Source organism: Microtus pennsylvanicus, chromosome 22, assembly GCF_037038515.1.
Source record: "Microtus pennsylvanicus isolate mMicPen1 chromosome 22, mMicPen1.hap1, whole genome shotgun sequence".
Lineage (NCBI taxonomy): Eukaryota > Metazoa > Chordata > Mammalia > Rodentia > Cricetidae > Microtus > Microtus pennsylvanicus.
The window spans coordinates 26,190,543-26,207,306 of record NC_134600.1 but is presented as its reverse complement, the minus strand read 5'-3'; the positions used below and the strand labels follow the sequence as shown (position 1 = coordinate 26,207,306).

At 39.1% G+C, this 16,764-nt stretch overlaps 1 protein-coding gene across 3 annotated transcripts in view; it reads right to left on the bottom strand.

Annotated features, from left to right (window-relative positions):
* The window catches only part of Akap9 (A-kinase anchoring protein 9), a 123,964-nt gene that overhangs the window by 69,675 nt on the left and 37,525 nt on the right, over positions 1 to 16,764 (bottom strand). For all 3 annotated transcript variants that reach the window (XM_075956379.1, XM_075956380.1, XM_075956381.1), the window contains exons 14-19: positions 14,775 to 14,871; positions 12,465 to 12,557; positions 4,135 to 4,488; positions 2,099 to 2,296; positions 961 to 1,101; positions 379 to 491 (exon numbers count right to left, since the gene is read on the bottom strand). In XM_075956379.1, the coding sequence (XP_075812494.1) occupies positions 379 to 491; positions 961 to 1,101; positions 2,099 to 2,296; positions 4,135 to 4,488; positions 12,465 to 12,557; positions 14,775 to 14,871 (996 nt within the window). The remainder of the gene's footprint in view (positions 1 to 378; positions 492 to 960; positions 1,102 to 2,098; positions 2,297 to 4,134; positions 4,489 to 12,464; positions 12,558 to 14,774; positions 14,872 to 16,764) is intronic.

Sequence of the window (16,764 nt, the reverse complement as noted above, 5' to 3'; positions counted from 1 at the left end):
ATACAAAAATAATCTAAATATGAAATATTTAATCTATTGTTCTCTCAACTGAATATTATTTGACTATGAAATAAATGTTTTTAATGAAATAAACAAGGCATAAAACTCACAAGAAATGATTTTTAGTATAGAAAATAGCATTAAGAAAAATAAAGTTAATCAAGACAAGTCCAACATTCAAATAACACCTAGATGGAATTAAGATCAATATCTAACAAGTTAATAGTGCATGCTTAAAAATTATCAACCCTTCCTATAGTATACTTATACGGACAAATTTCATACACAGTACAACTTTAAGACAAATACAAGATAAAATGTGTTTACTGAACAGACAGCGGCATTTGACCCTGTTCTGATCAAGTGCACACGCTATACCTTTCATTGCAGAGGTTTACATCAGTTGTTGCATCTTCGGGTTTTCTCACCAATATTGTTTCTTCTGATGTACGTTCGTCAACGTTTTGTGTGTCATTTTCATCCTGTGTAAGCTGGTGTAAAGGCAGAGAGGACAAGACAAAGAGAAAACCTGTCATCTTAGAAACAGCAAGTCCTACTTCTATACTGGTACGAGACGGAGCAAAGGTCTGTGCATGACGTCAGGCACTGCTTGAAATAATGTTTAACTCTATGGTATGTAGAGATTAGCATTATCAAGAAAAGATAAAATAGTCTAACACACAGATGAGAAGAATGGGATGAGTCCGAGGGAATGCATGTTGTATACTGTGACAGTGAAATTGGTTAGCTGCTGCATGGTGCAGCGAACAGTTGCAGCTATTGCAATACCAGAATCAAATTACCAAGCACAAAGAAGGCGACCTTCCTTCCATGGGTGTAATCACAAACACATAAAGCTCAATGCCCATAAAAAATATTATCTCACAACAAAAAGGAAGACAAACAAATCCTATTGCACAGTTGATGCACTGCTCCTAGAAGAGCCAAAGTCCACACTACCTGTGTCTGAGTACTGCTGTCACGCAGCTCACAACACAGCTGCTCTCCTCCAGCTACAGACAGCTGCCTTAGTGCTTCCAGCTCCTCTAGGAGCACTCTTTCTCTTTCTGATACCACACTGTCAATACAGAGTGAAGAGCTCTAAACAAGAGAAAAGGTTGTAAGCAAATTTTGTTGGCGAGAAGACAAGAGAGCAGAAACAATTAGCAGATTTCATTCAAGCCCTTAAAACCAATAGGCCTTTGTTTAAACTATGATTCAGAAGACATTATAAAAGGCATAGAGGCAAATATAAAATTCAATGCAAAATTTGAAACTTTAGAAAAAAGATAACATAAAATTCTGGAATTTATAAGTACTTTTACAAAGTAAGATATAATATTTATATATTATATAATAAATATTATACATGAAATAATTATACAGTATATTCATTAATACTTTTACATCAAATTTGCATTGAAAAATTCAGAAATCTGAATTCACAAAATACAATGAAGAAAAGCAAAACTGATTTGGCAAAAGATTGATATTTTAGGTTCCAACCCCAAATTTCTCATTATTTTATTTCTGAAGGAATCCAAGTCAAGGATTCTCTACTTTAACTTTTAGTTTTCAAAACTGAATTTAGTACTTTCACAGTAGCTTTTCTGCAATGATTTTGCAAGTTTATTTTATATAGCAACCAGTAAGAATATAGTTCCCAAATACCAAAGAATTTTTAAGTTTAGTCGAGAAAGGGTTAAGAGCGCTGCATTTTTTCAAATCACCAAGAAATGCGTCCCTAGACAAAGTTCCAGAAGCATGCTACCCAGATTTCCGTTGATTAGCGAGGTGCATTAGACAGACAGAGGTAACCTGACTATGGGTGAGAGCTGCATTAGCCCGCGCTCAGCGCAGACTGCCAAGCAGACAAGGCGTCTGCTGCACACCCTTTGCTATGTACAATGACATGACAAGGAACTCTACAGACTGAGTCGGACATGCCTGTGAGCTGTGCGACTGTTGGCTCCTGGGGTAACTCTGCTGGTAAACTCCTAATTATTTTCAGATCTGGCGAAACAATTTTGAAGTTTTAAAAACGGTTACATAAAGACAGTTATTTTAGTTGGGGAGAAAAGGGATTCTCAGAGCCAACCTCAGCTAACTGCTCATTGAGCCTCTTAATCTCCTCTCGTAGCTGCTCCTGGTCTTCTCGTTGTCTCTCCATCTGTTGCACGTGAGCCTGTCTCATCAGTTCTGTTGCCTGCTGGTGTTCTTCATACTGGCGTACAAGTTCTTGCCGCATATCTTCCAACTGTCTAGAAGTCTCCATATCTGATACTTCATCATGAATCTTTATCAGTAGAAACAAAAAGTTCAGCCACACACGAATTGTGAAAATTTGCCACTGCTGACATTTTCTATCAATATGAAAGCATTTCTACTAAATCCATACGACACCTGAATTTTTTTTATTATTTTTTTTATTGATAAAAGGAGAATAAAGAAAAGAAAAAAACAAATTTCCACCTCCTCCCAGCCTCCCATTTCCCTCCCCCTCCTCCCACTCTTCTCCCCCTCCTCCCACTCTTCTCCCCCTCCTCCCACCCCTCTCCCCTTCCCCCCACTCCTCTCCCCCTCCCTCTCCAGTCCAAAGAGCAGTCAGGGTTCCCTGCCCTGTGGTAAGTCCTAGGTCCTCCCCCCTCCGTCCATATCTAGGAAGGTGAACATCCAGACTGGCTAGGCTCCCACCTGTCCCTGTCAGAATGGCTAAAGTCAGAAACACCAAGGATAGCCTTTGCTGGAGAGGCTGTGGAGGAAGGGGTACCCTCATCCATTGCTGGTGGGAATGCAATCTTGTGCAACCACTATGGAAGTCAGTGTTTCGGTTTCTCAGGAAATTCGGGATCAACCTACCCCTGGACCCAGCGACACCTGAATTTTTATCTTATTATAAAATAAAGCCTAAATTGTTCTTAAAAATGTATTTGTATTCCTTTTAACGAGAATTTGAAAACGATATTAAGTTAACTACCATAACCTGTTATTTTCCAGGAGGGAACTATCGATCGGTTAATTTACCTAAACTATAATTGTAAAGGAGAAAAACAAAAGATACAAGATATTCAATATTTCCTCTATTTTTAATGAAGCCAGGACTCCATTATTCTTCTTGACATTTTGTGTGGGAAAATGAAGATTGTTTTTAATCTTAAAACTGTACTCATGAAACAGGAGATTTATTTATTAAATCTACATTACACAGCGGCTACAGAGCATTTCAGAGAACGTCTTCCTAAGACACTATCATGTATCGGCCCTCTGACTCAGAACACTTTCGCTTGCGAGTGGATCTATGAGCATCCCTGAAGAAACAGCAACTAAAGAGATGGCAGCTTTATTGATCCTCTCCTCAGTAAAGAAACTATCTTGGACATTAATAATACATTTGACTTCAAATGATTTTAGGGGAAATACAATTTATTTCTGTCCATCAAGACAGCAAACTGTTGAGGAAACAGGTCTATTTGTGAGTACAGGACGTAAAAGACAATTAGGACCTAGACAGCAAAATGTTTCAAATTATTTTCTTACACTGGTAACTATTTCCTTACATGTTCTTATATTTAATGGAGCAAATATTTCAGTCATAGATATTGCCACATTACAGGACAATCTTTAACTGAAACAAAGTCAAGACAGTTGTAACTTATGGTTTGTATTGTTTAAAAATTCAGTACAGTGCTTTTATTACATGGCTCTGTGTGTGTGTGTATGTCAGAGAGAGAGGGAGAGGGAAAGAGAGAGAGAGAGAGGGAGAGAGAGAGAGAGAGAGAGAGAACACGCATGTACATGAGCACATAGCACAGGACAACTTGGGGAAGTCTGTCCTCTCCATTCACCATGTGAGTCTCGGGGATTAAACTGAGTGTATCAGGTTTGGGGACTGAGCCACCTCACTGCTATGTACAATGTCTGTGAGGCGAATAGACTTGCTCATTTCATAGGACTAACATCATTTAACTATATGCTTTATCATTAATAAACTACAACAACATGAGGACTACTCAACCTGGACTCCACACTCTTCATCCTGAAACAACACTATGATAATGTATTAACAGTGAAGAAACGACATATGCTTTTATGAACTTTGTGCATTTTAAGAAATATCCCAGAATCCATACTTACACTTTGTAGACCAGTGATTATTTCATCTTTGGAAAATAGATTTTGTGAAATAGTCAGCCCCTGGTCCTTTAACTTTAGGGATTCATCTTCAAGATTCTCACGATTAGACAGAGGAACTTCTTTCTTATGTTCTTCTAATTCATTGCTAAGTGGTTTAAATTGTTCTTTCAAATTCTTGTCGATCCCCAGAAGACTCTGTGGATCAAGCTGAGCCTGTGAAGCGATGTCATTAAAAGGGTGTTCTTGCGAACATGGAGCACGTGCTTGTTCTGATTGTAGGGAGTTTGTTTTACCCTGGGATAGTCTAGTGAGCTCTGTCTGCTGAGCAAATGCTATGCTCATTGACACGATGACCTAAATGAATAAAGGAAACAAACAGAAAGATCAATTCAATTCAATTCTTAAACAGCAGATGGAACTGAAAAAAGCAGATTATTACTTAAGAGTATATAGATTGTAAAAAGCCCAACCTCAACTCAAATCAGTACTGCTTGGGTAGCCAACAGCCTGAGACTAGAAAGTTCAGGGACCTAGGGTAAAAACAAAACACTGCTCTTCTAAAACCAAAACAACTCAAAATTAAAAAACAACCAACAAAACAAACAAAAAAAAACCCCAAACAAACAAACAAACCGTGATAGCAACAAAAGGACTCCTAGAAACTCTGCTGTACTCATGCATCAGTGCCTTCTCAGTAGTCATCAGAGAAGCTCCCTCCGGAAGCAGATGGGAACAGATATAGAGAGACCCACAGCCAGACAACTGAAACACTCAGCTCTAAAAGGGATGTCTCCATCAAATCCCTCCCCTCAGAGCTCAGGGAACTATGATAAACAGGAGGAAGAAAGGATTTAAGAGCCAGAGGGTACTAAGGAGGCCACAAGAAGTAAAAGAAAAAGCCCTCCTAAATCAACATGAACAAAGCTCGCATGAACCTACAAAGACTGAAGAAGGTCCTTTGCCTATATACTATGGCTTCTAGTTTAGTGTATTTTACAGGACTCCTGAGTGTGTGAGTGAGAGCACCTTTCTGATTATTGTGCCTCTCTTGGGTCGTGTTCTTGTTTGTTTGTTCTGGCCAATGTCATGTGTTAGTTTTGTTTTATCTTACTATATTTTACTACGTTTGGTTGTTATCTCTTACAAGCCTGTTCTTTTCTAAGGAGATACAGAATGGGAGTGGATCTGACGGAAGGGGCGGTAGTGAGTAGCTGGGAGGAGTAGAGGGAGAGCAAACGATAATCAAGATAAATTATGTAAGAAAAGAATCTATTTACAAGAAAAAGAAAAAGCCTGGGCTTGTGCTTTTGAGTGAAAAGAAATCCTAGAATAAAGTCATGGATAGATTCTACAATGAACTGAATGTCCACATAATTAATGTAAGGGAACTCCAGGATTTACAAAGAAAATAAGTAAAAAAGGATTCTAACAAACAAGAGCAAGAAGTGTTCCATTAAATAACGAGAGAATGAGTGCAGTCCGGCCAGATGGTCCCGGGGAACAAAGTCCAGGCCCCTCCAGTCCCCTAAACTTTTCTGGCCATCCAGCGGGGCATGCTCCCTGCTGCTAGCTTTCTTTACCCCATTCTACCTTGCCCCCAAGCACTCATTTTTATCTGTGGGGTCCTTAGATCCCCCAGCACAGCCTGCTTCAGGGTGATGGGGATCCAAGAGAGAACAGACCTAGAAAAACTCCCAAGTACACAGTCAGTCACCGCAAAGATTGGACCAAGACGCCAAGACTCTCCTGGCGTCATTTGAAGGAAGAGATGGGCAGGTGCCAATGCAAGAATTCCTCCAAAACCTGAAAAGCAACATGATAACACCAGAATCCAGTGAGCACGCAACAGGAGGACTTGAACACCCAAACCCAGAAGAGGTAAAAAAAAATCGACTTTAAACATAACCTTATGAAAATAATGGAGACCCTTAAATAGGAAGTGAAAAACTCTCTTAAAGAAATGGAAGAGAAGACAAACAAAAAGTTAGAAGAAAATAATAAATCTCTCAAAGATACCCAAGAAAACCAAGAAAAAGCAATCAAACAGGTAAAGGAAACAGTTCAATACTTGAGAACGAAATGGAGGTAATAAAAAAACATAAACTGAGGGATGTCTGGATATGGAAAATCTAGGTAAAAGAACAGGAACTACAGAGACAAGTATAACCAAGAGAATACAAGAGATAGAAGAAAGAATCTCAGGCGCTGAAGATACTATAGAGGAAATAGACGAATTGATCAAAGAAAACAGCAGATCCAACAAATTCTTAACACACAACATCCAGGAAATCTGGGACACCTGATTTCCTCACCATAAAATACTCAACAAAAAATATACAGAATAAAACAAGAATATTAAGAGTTGCAAAGGAAAAAGGTCAAGTAACATATTAAGTTAAACCTATCAGAATTATACCTGACATCTCTATGGAAACCATGAAAGCCAGGTCTTGGATAGATGTGCTGCAGACACTAAGAGACCATGGATTCAAGCCCAGAGTACTAAACCCAGCAAAGCTTCATTTCACAATCAATAGAGAAAACAAGAGAAAACATCTACACATTAGAGTAGTAGTCAGAGGTAAAAAAAAAAAAATGACATCTTGAATTTTGCATGCAAATGGATGGAAATAGAAAACACTATCCTGAGTGTGATGACCCAGACCCAAAAATATGAATATTATATGTATTCACTCATTAGTGGATTCTAGCCATAAACAATAGACATTGAGTCTACAGTTTGCGATCCTAGAGAGGCTAAATAATAAGGTGAACACAAAGAAAAACATATATAGATCCTCCCGGAAATTGGAAGCAGACAAGATTGCCAGGCAAAAGTTGGGAGCATGGGTGCAGGGTTGGGTGGGGGGAAGGGGAGAGGAAGAGAGAGAAGGGAGAAGGGGAGGATTGGGGAGAGCTTGGGGGAGTGAGGTGGGATGGTTGAGATGGAGGAAGGGTGGATATGGGAGCAGGGAAGAAGATATCTTAATTAAGTGAGCCATTTTAGGGTTGGCAAGAGGCTTGGCTCTAGTGGGGTTCCCAGGTGTCCACGAGGATGTCCCCAGCTAGGTCCTTGGGTCAGTAAAGGAGCGGGTACCTGAAATGGCCTTGTCCCGTAGTCAGACTGATGATTATCTCGAATATCACCATAGAACCTTCGTCTGGCGACAGATGGAGATAGAGACAGAGACCCACATTGGAGCTGGACTGAGCTCCCAAGATCCAGTTGAAGAGCAGAAGGATGGAGAAGATGAGCAAGGAAGTCAGGACCACGAGAGGTTGGTCCACCCACTAAGACAGTGTGCCTGATCTAATGGGAGCTCACCAAATCCAGTTGAACTGGGACTGAATGAGCATGTGATCAAACTGGACCCTCTGAATGTGTCTGACAATTTGGGCCAACTGAGAAGCCAATGATAACAGCTCTTGGATTTGTCTCTACTGCATGTACTGGCTTTTTGGAATCCTAGTCTATTTGGATGCATACCTTCCTATGCCTGGATGGAAAGGGAAGGGCCCTCGACTTCCCACAGGGCAGGGTAACCTACCCTCTCTTAGGACTGGAGGGGGTAGAGGGAGGGTGAATTGGGGAGTGGGAGGGAAATGGAGGGGAGGAAGTGGAAATTTTGAAAGGTATTATTTATAAAGCAATAAAAAATAAATAAAATGGAAAAAAATCTCTGTAGCTCCCACACAGGAATGCTTAAAGATCAAATGAGTGTATGTTAAATGCTTAGGGGAGTATTTGATATATAATCACTTTATGTAGAAATAAGTTATTGAAATTGTAGTTGAGTAAAACTAGATCAATACTTGGTACTATTAAGTGATTTGACCTGTAAACTGGTGATGGTATTTGTATTTAGCCTGTAAGCATTTGTTTAATACTTAAATGATAAATAAAATATAAATTATAAATAATTGTATAATGCAGCATACTCAACAAAATGACTGAGAAACACAAGGAATCAATAAATGTTTAGTTGTTCTCAAGTCCAAATGGATTAAAGACCTCAATATCAGTCCAAACACACTGAACCTGATAGAAGAGAAAGTGGGAAGTACTCTACAACACATGGGCACAGGAGACCACTTCCTACGTATAACCCCAGCAGCACAGACATTAAGGGTCTCATTGAATAAATGGGACCTCCTGAGACTGAGAAGCTTCTGTAAAGCAAAGAACACTGTCACTAAGACACAAAGGCAACCCACTGACTGGGAGAAGATCTTTACCAACCCCGCAACTGACAAAGGTCTGATCTCCAAAATATATAAAGAACTCAAGAAACTAGACCGTAAAAATCTAATCAACCCAATTATAAAATGGGGCACTGAGCTGAACAGAGAATTCTCAACAGAAGAACTTCAAATGGACAAAAGACACTTAAGGTCATGCTCAACTTCCTTAGAGATCAGGGAAATGCAAATCAAGACAACTTTAAGATACCATCTTACACCTGTCAGAATGGCTAAAATAAAAAACACCAATGATAGCCTTTGCTGGAGAGGTTGTGGAGAAAGGGGTACACTCATCCATTGCTGGTGGGAATGCAAACTTGTGCAATCACTTTGGAAAGCAATGTGGCAGTTTCTCAGGAAATTCGGGATCAACCTACCCCTGGACCCAGCAATACCACTCTTGGGAATATACCCAAGAGAGGCCTTATCATACAACAAAAGTATATGATCTACTATGTTCATAGCAGCATTGTTGGTAATAGCCAGAACCTAGAAACAACCTAGATGCCCTTCAATGGAAGAATGGATGAAGAAAGTATGGAATGTATACATATTAGAGTACTACTCAACAGTAAAAAACAAGGACTTCTTGAATTTTGCATACAAATGGATGGAAATAGAAAACACTATCCTGAGTGAGGTAAGCCAGACCCAAAAAGAGGAACATGGGATGTTCTCACTCATATTTGGTTTCTAGCCATAAACAAAGGACATTGAGCCTATAATTAGTGATCCTAGAGAAGCTAAATAAGAAAAACCCAAAGAAAAACATATAGGCATCCTCCTGAATATTAACCTTCATCAGGCGATGAAAGGAGACAGAGACAGAGACCCAATTTGGAGCACCGGACAGAAATCTCAAGGTCCAAATCAGGAGCAGAAGGAGAGAGAGCACGAGCATGGAACTCAGGACCGCGAGGGATGCACCCACACACTGAGACAATGGGGATGTTCTATCAGGAACTCACCAAGGCCAGCTGGCCTGTGTCTGAAAAAACCTGGGATAAAACCAGACTCGCTGAACATAGCGGACAATGAGGACTATTGAGAACTCAAGAACAATGGCAGTGGGTTTTTGATCCTACTGCACGTACTGGCTATGTGGGAGCCTAGGCAGTTTGGATGCTCACCTTACTAGACCTGGATGGAGGTGGGTGGTCCTTGGACTTCCCACTGGGCAGGGAACCCTGATAGCTCTATGGGCTGACAAGGGAGGGGAACTTGATTGGGGTAGGGGGAGGGAAATGGGAGTAGGTGGTAGGGAAGAGACAGAAATCTTTAATAAATAAATAAACGGAAAAAAAAGAAAAACCCACAAAACTAGATAAAAAAGTTTTAGTATTTCTTTCTTTCAAGAAAGTTTGTTATAACTTTTAGTAGTATTTTCCCCAGCTTTTTCTTCCTCTTTGCATAGAGATATGGACAGATGCAGGTGAGAAATTGCCTATAAAAAATGCAATCATACTCTACATTATAACTTGGTCATAGTCTACCTACAGAAAGCATATTTCTAAGAAATATGATTTTGAGAATTATTAAGAAATATTAAGAACAGATTTGTTATATATTATTTTAATCAATGTTTATAGGTAAATGCAAAAAACAGCAAAGAGGCTGGGGGGTGTTTGTGCAAAGCATTAATCCCAGCAATCGGGAACTTGAGGCAGTCAGATGTCTATGAGTTCTAAGTCAGCCTGGTCTACAGAGCAATTTCCAAGAGAGTCAAGGCAACAGGGAGAAATCCTGTCTCAAAAAAACCCAAATTGATTGACCAATTATTAATTATTGATTTAAAAATAGATTTTCTAAAAAGGGGAAGAAGCAACAATAATATGGGCTGGCAAGTGATTACCTAGCAGGAATGAAACCCAGAATTCATCTCATAAGATCAATAAGGAACCGAGCATGTGTCACACACCTGTCATTTCATAAGATCAATAAAGAACCGAGCATGTGTCACACACCTGTCATCTCATAAGATCACATGAACTGAGCATGTGTCACACACCTGTCATCTCATAAGATCACATGAACTGAGCATGTGTCACACACCTGTCATCTCATAAGATCACATGAACTGAGCATATGGCACACGCCTGTCATTTCATAAGATCACATGAACTGAGCATATGGCACACGCCTGTCATTTCATAAGATCACATGAACTGAGCATATGGCACACGCCTGTCATTTCATAAGATCACATGAACTGAGCATGTGTCACACACCTGTCATTTCATAAGATCACATGAACTGAGCATATGGCACACGCCTGTCATTTCATAAGATCACATGAACTGAGCATATGGCACACGCCTGTCATTTCATAAGATCACATGAACTGAGCATATGGCACACGCCTGTCATTTCATAAGATCACATGAACTGAGCATATGGCACACGCCTCTCATTTCATAAGATCACATGAACTGAGCATATGGCACACGCCTCTCATTTCATAAGATCACATGAACTGAGCATGTGTCACACACCTGTCATTTCATAAGATCACATGAACTGAGCATGTGTCACACACCTGTCATAAGATCACATGAACTGAGCATATGGCACACGCCTGTCATTTCATAAGATCACAAGAACTGAGCATATGGCACACGCCTGTCATTTCATAAGATCACATGAACTGAGCATATGGCACACACCTGTCATTTCAGTAATCAGGAGGTAGAGACAAGAGGATCAGAAATGCAGTCATCTCTGTTGAGTTGTGATTTAACACACAGTTGTGATTTAACACACAGGGCCCTACCAAACAAACACAAAAAAAGAGCCCCAAAACAAAAGAAAAGAAACAAGGAGCTATGGATGGCGGAGTGAAAAGTTGACTATCTTTGATGGAGGAAGGTCATTGGTTAATAAACAAACTGCCTTGGCCCATTTGATAGGCCATCCCATAGGTGGGTAGAATAGACAGAACAGAATGCTGGGAAGAAGAGGAAGTGAGGCAGATGCCAGGCCGCTGCTCTCCAGGGTAGATGCAATGAAGCAAGCCGCCAGGTCAGACATGCTGAATCTTTCCCGGTAAGACTGGTGCTGCATAGATTACTAAATATGGGTTAGGCAAGATAAGTCACCACTTCGTGGTGCTACACACATTAATAGAAAAGGCCAAGCAGTGTTTATATGAATACAATTTGTGTATTGTTATTTTGGGGCATAAGCTAGCCAGGCGGCCAGAAGCCAGGCGGCAGGAACACAGCCCACAGCTCCCACTACATATCTTTCTTACCGCTGTTCAGTTCTAGTATGGCTTCCTAGACAATGATGGAAATGTTTCATAAAACGACTGCGGACATTTATAGGAGATACCACTGCAAAGATTCAAGAAGCACAATGGAAGGAAAGGTTCCCAAGAACGTTCTCTTTCCATGCCCTCCAGACCTTGATGAGGACCGTCTTAGCAGAGCCAAGAAGAGACACAGAAGATCAGAATGCTAATGCCAAAATTCTGACATTAAACAACCGTCAACTTCAATAGTCAAGAGCCATCTTCATGGGAAAAGGAAAATCAAATTTTAAAGTTTAAGCTTATTCCCAATGGGGGATGAGAAAAATAACTTCAAAACATCATCTTTCAAAAAGGAGAAAAATGATGCTAAAATGAAATGAAAGCTAAAAATGCAAGAAAAGGTTAGAGAACTCAAACAATTTACAGAGCTGTGGATGGTCGCCATCACAGTCGGGCTTTCACCACTTTAAAGGAGGCCAGACTCCTTCACGAGGATGGATAAGAATAGTAATATCCACAGAAGCACCAACTTCAAACCAATTCTGTGCCAGGTGTAAGCACAGGATTTGGGAGCAGGGTGGGAGGAGGATGAGTTTTAGGCTGGCCTGGGTTAAATAGGAAGGACTTGTCAAGGGAGAGAGAGAGAGAAACAGAGAGAGACAGACAGACAGAAAAGGCAGAATCTTAAATATTTTAATTGATATAATTATTTGACAATGTATGAGTAAATTATATAGGAAAATTATGATTCAAAATGTATTACATACCACCAATAAAATCTGCCTGCTGAAGGCTCAGAGGGAACAGAGACCATGTTCCACATCAACTATAAACCTACCTTAGCGATTTCTTCTTCCAGTCGTTCCTGATATTGTTTTTCCATCATCATGGTTATATCTCTTTCTTGCCTCCCTTCAAATCCATCAGAACACTAAACGAAAAAGCAAAACATGACATATTCATTTACAAATTGTATTACCACCTACTTTTATGCTCTTAATCTCAAAATGTTTCTAAAATATCATCTTACCAAACTTCTGAATACTTTTTAACAAAATTCAAATTTCAGTTGTTTTTAATTAAAAACATTAATTCTAATAATTCTAATAAAATATACTTACTACTGTGAAAGGGAGAAAGACATTTACACTTATAATAAACAATTCTAAGACAACTTAAGGGTATTTAAAATAAGATTATGCTTCCTTTAAGTTAAATGTCAAGTTGGGATCACATTTCTTGGTTAATATTTTTTCTTCTTCATTGTAGTTAGTTATATGATCCAATTTTCTACAAATACAAGAAAAGTTTGTCAGCACACCAAACATAGGGATTTCCTGAAATGTAAAGATATTCTTAGCATCAAAGTATTTAATAAGTACGTGAATTTCTTTTTTAATGGGTTTTGTTTTATGTGCTGTTTTACATTTATTCATTTTGTGACTATGTGTGTACACATGTATGTCACTTTAGGCATGTTATAGTCAAAAGTCAACAGGTGGGGTTATACTTCCTTCTTCTACTATGTGTTTTATAGAGATCAAACTCAGGTCTTCGGCAGGTGCCTTAGCCTGCTGAGCCATCTTCTAGTCCTTATGGGTCATCTCAGGCATTGCTGTCTCTGGCTCAGGATACCAGTCTATTGAGTGCAGAAGTTCATGGTCAGGTGGGCTTGGCCTTCTCTTGCTTCTGTTGCTGTCCTGCCCAAGACTTTAGAGCTGTTATGATCTTCCCTACTGACTCATTCACATAGGTCACAAACCAGCTCTAGGAACAGTGGGACACAATGTCCTGATTGTCTGACACAGAAGTAAAGTCAGGGGTTCTGAGCCATAGTCAGCAGTGTTCCTATGATGCTCAGCTCACATATGGGCTACTGTGTCACTCAACCCAGGACAGCAACATGATCAAGGTGTTCTAACACCAAGTATTCAGTGAGGAGGGTCCAAACAGCCACACACTCACGTCAAGGTGCTTGTCAGCATCTGCAGTGTCCCCAGCTCCCGCGATGTTCAGTCTACAGCATCTTTGCTGTCTTCCCCTCTTTTCCTTTCCGAATCCAGAGCTCCTCAGCCACTGGCAGCATAGACCAACACTCACCTTTTCTTCCTGAGCCTCAGGCACCTCACATTTGCTTTGAGTTTTAGACTTCAAACGTAGGGGCTTTTTAGGTCTATCACCATGAAAGAACTTCTAGGCCACATCCATAGGGGTGGAGGGTGGTTTGGAAATGGGTTCTGGGTCCCACACAGGTTTGCTCTAGCTTCTTTGGAACCTGAGGCTTCTTGGAAGTGTCATTGCTCCTTGGTCTCTAGGTGCTGGCTAGGGTCCTCGTCCTCCCCTTCAGAGATGGCACTTGAGAGGCACTGGCAGCAGGCACAGTCTCCACTTTCCCACACCACCTCAATTCTTCCTCTTGGCCTGCCGTTTGTCCTTCTTGCAAGAGATACCCCAGCTATGCCTGGGGGCAGCCTCCATCTCACCCACAGAACAACAATCCATGCCCACTTATGTAAATTCCTATCAAACAAATAATTCATGTGGAGTACAAGAGGATGCAGAATGTAGTTATTATTCTGTCCTTGATGCACAGAATGAGAGAGAGCAATGATCTTTATTGTCTCTGAATGCAGATGAAGAACAGAGCTCTGCTACAGATTGGAAAATCATGCACTATGCAAAGAGCTTTTATAGAAGGTATGACATCTGCCGGATGAGGACACATCCATCACCACCATGACCTGGGATTTCAGGAATTCCTGAACACTGGACAAAAGATGGCCTGTCCTGCTTCCTACAGCAGTAAGATCAGGGCACTGGAACTGATTTCCTATGCATAAGTCAGTTTTATATATATAAACGATGTTAAAATAAGAAAGAAAAAGACCATCAATTTGAGAGTAGGAAGGACACACGAGGGAGACCCAAAGATGAAAAGGAACAGGACAGATGACGTAATCAATTATCACTACACTATAATCAAATGAAAAAGTCAAGACAAATTTAAATTGTTAACATATTTGGATAAGCAACCAAAACCACCACAAACAAAGTAGACCTCACATTAACTTTCTCTTTCTCAGTGTTTTTCTCATGCTATGAAAATAAGGCAAGTTTCTTTAAATATTTTGTCTTTAGTAGATAATACCTCTGTGGTGCTGGCACTATGTTCATTTAGACAATTTCCACAGAACACTGCTTCCTGTGTATCAGCTTCTTTAAACACCACCGAATCAATGCAGACCCTAAATAGAAATAAAAGACAGTTACAGATGGTATTAAGGGTTTTCAGTCATTTCCAAAATTTATAGCATATATATATATACTGGGAAAGGGGGAAACAAAAAGTGATATGCCAAATTACAGATACTGTAACTTAAGCCTCATTTATGTCTAACTTTTATACTTAAAGCAACGAAACTAAGAGTAGTTTTGTAGATCAACAAATAAACTGTACAGAGTTTTATAGGGTATATTAAGGTATGTCTGCAGGCATTAGTTTTACAAATTTATTGAAGATACTTTATCTAGTAAAAAAAAAATAAAATCCCAATTTTATGAAAATATATTTAACACACACAAGGCTGCTAGGAGGCACGCACCAACAGTCAGAATGATCACTTACAGTGGGAACGAGGTATAGTGGCAGGAACAGAACATTCCTACTGAACATAGTTATTTTCAATTTGTTGTTTTTAATCTATCTTGTGTATTCTTCAGTATATGTCTTGTTTTTACATTGTTCTACAAGCATTCATTAATTTACCATACTTTTCTAAAGTGCTTAGTGTACATACTAAAAATAAAGCAACATGAACATTTAGGAACATAGGAGAAGGTAAATGGAGAAAATCATGATTTTTATTTTTAGCAATAAAACTCACTCCCCATTCATTTGTGACCATACTTCCTTCTTTATTACATTCTCTTATTTTTCTTTTCCAATTTTTTTCCTTGTTCTACTTTTCTTTCTTCTATTTTCTCTCATAGTTTTTCTGTCTAAAACTGACCATATACAAATGATGTCACTGTTGAGCTTTATAAGTTAACTTCCAGTGGCATTTCGCTCTTTCGAACTGTTCAGAAATATAAACAATGTTACAATACCCAATATTACAGTTGAAGCTTCCATTTTTATTTATGATAAAAAAAAATCTCATAGCTGTTAAGTGTAATACCTAAAATCCTGACACTTCATTGGCAATGACTTCATTCTGTGTGTAATCTTTATTGGTATTTATCCCAAATCGAAAATCTCCAGTTTGGTAACACTGAATTCACTGCTGCCCTCTAGACCTGATGTGTTCACTGGTCACTTCCTATGTGACCTCACCCTTTATATAAATGCAGTCAAGTTCCACATTCTCTACTGAACACAGGATCACAGTATTTTTCTACATGTTTCTAATAAATTCTCTATCATATGTACCAATAGTCATCCTTTATTATGTTTTCCTGGTATTCTAGTAGGCAATATTACAGAAATGTGCAATGAAAATGTTATAGAGACATGGGCTTAAATTCCAATAGTTTATAGCCCCAGTCACTACTATCTCTTAATCATTACTCATGAATAATTTATGAATAATGCCATTTTACAATTACAATGAAATGCCTTAGAAAAGCCACTTTATATACATCTCATTCATTTTTAAAAAAATCAATTTAAAGGTATATTAAAGGCATTCAATATCATTAGGCATCTCCTAGCATTTGCATTGTAGCAGAGTCTATGGCCTCACCTTCCCTGAGGCCCCTTCTTCTCCAAATTTCCTTTCTGCTTTCATATCACAATGTGTTCTTTTGCCCCTCCTTCACCTTCCCCAGCAACAATGTCTGCTCTCAGTTCCTATGCCCCCCACAAACACAAGACATAAAACTCACAACTAGAAATGATTTTTAGTATAGAAAATAGCATTATGAAAAATAAAGTTAACCAAGACAAGTTCAATATTCATATAACACCTAGATGAAATCAAGATCAACATCTAATAAAAATTGGAGTGCAAGCAAAAGATTTTTAAAAATTAGTCTAATTAATGATAAAAATTATCAACCCTTCCTATAGTATACTTATACGGACAAATTTCATACACAGTACAACTTTTAAGACAAAATACAAATTTAAGACAAATACA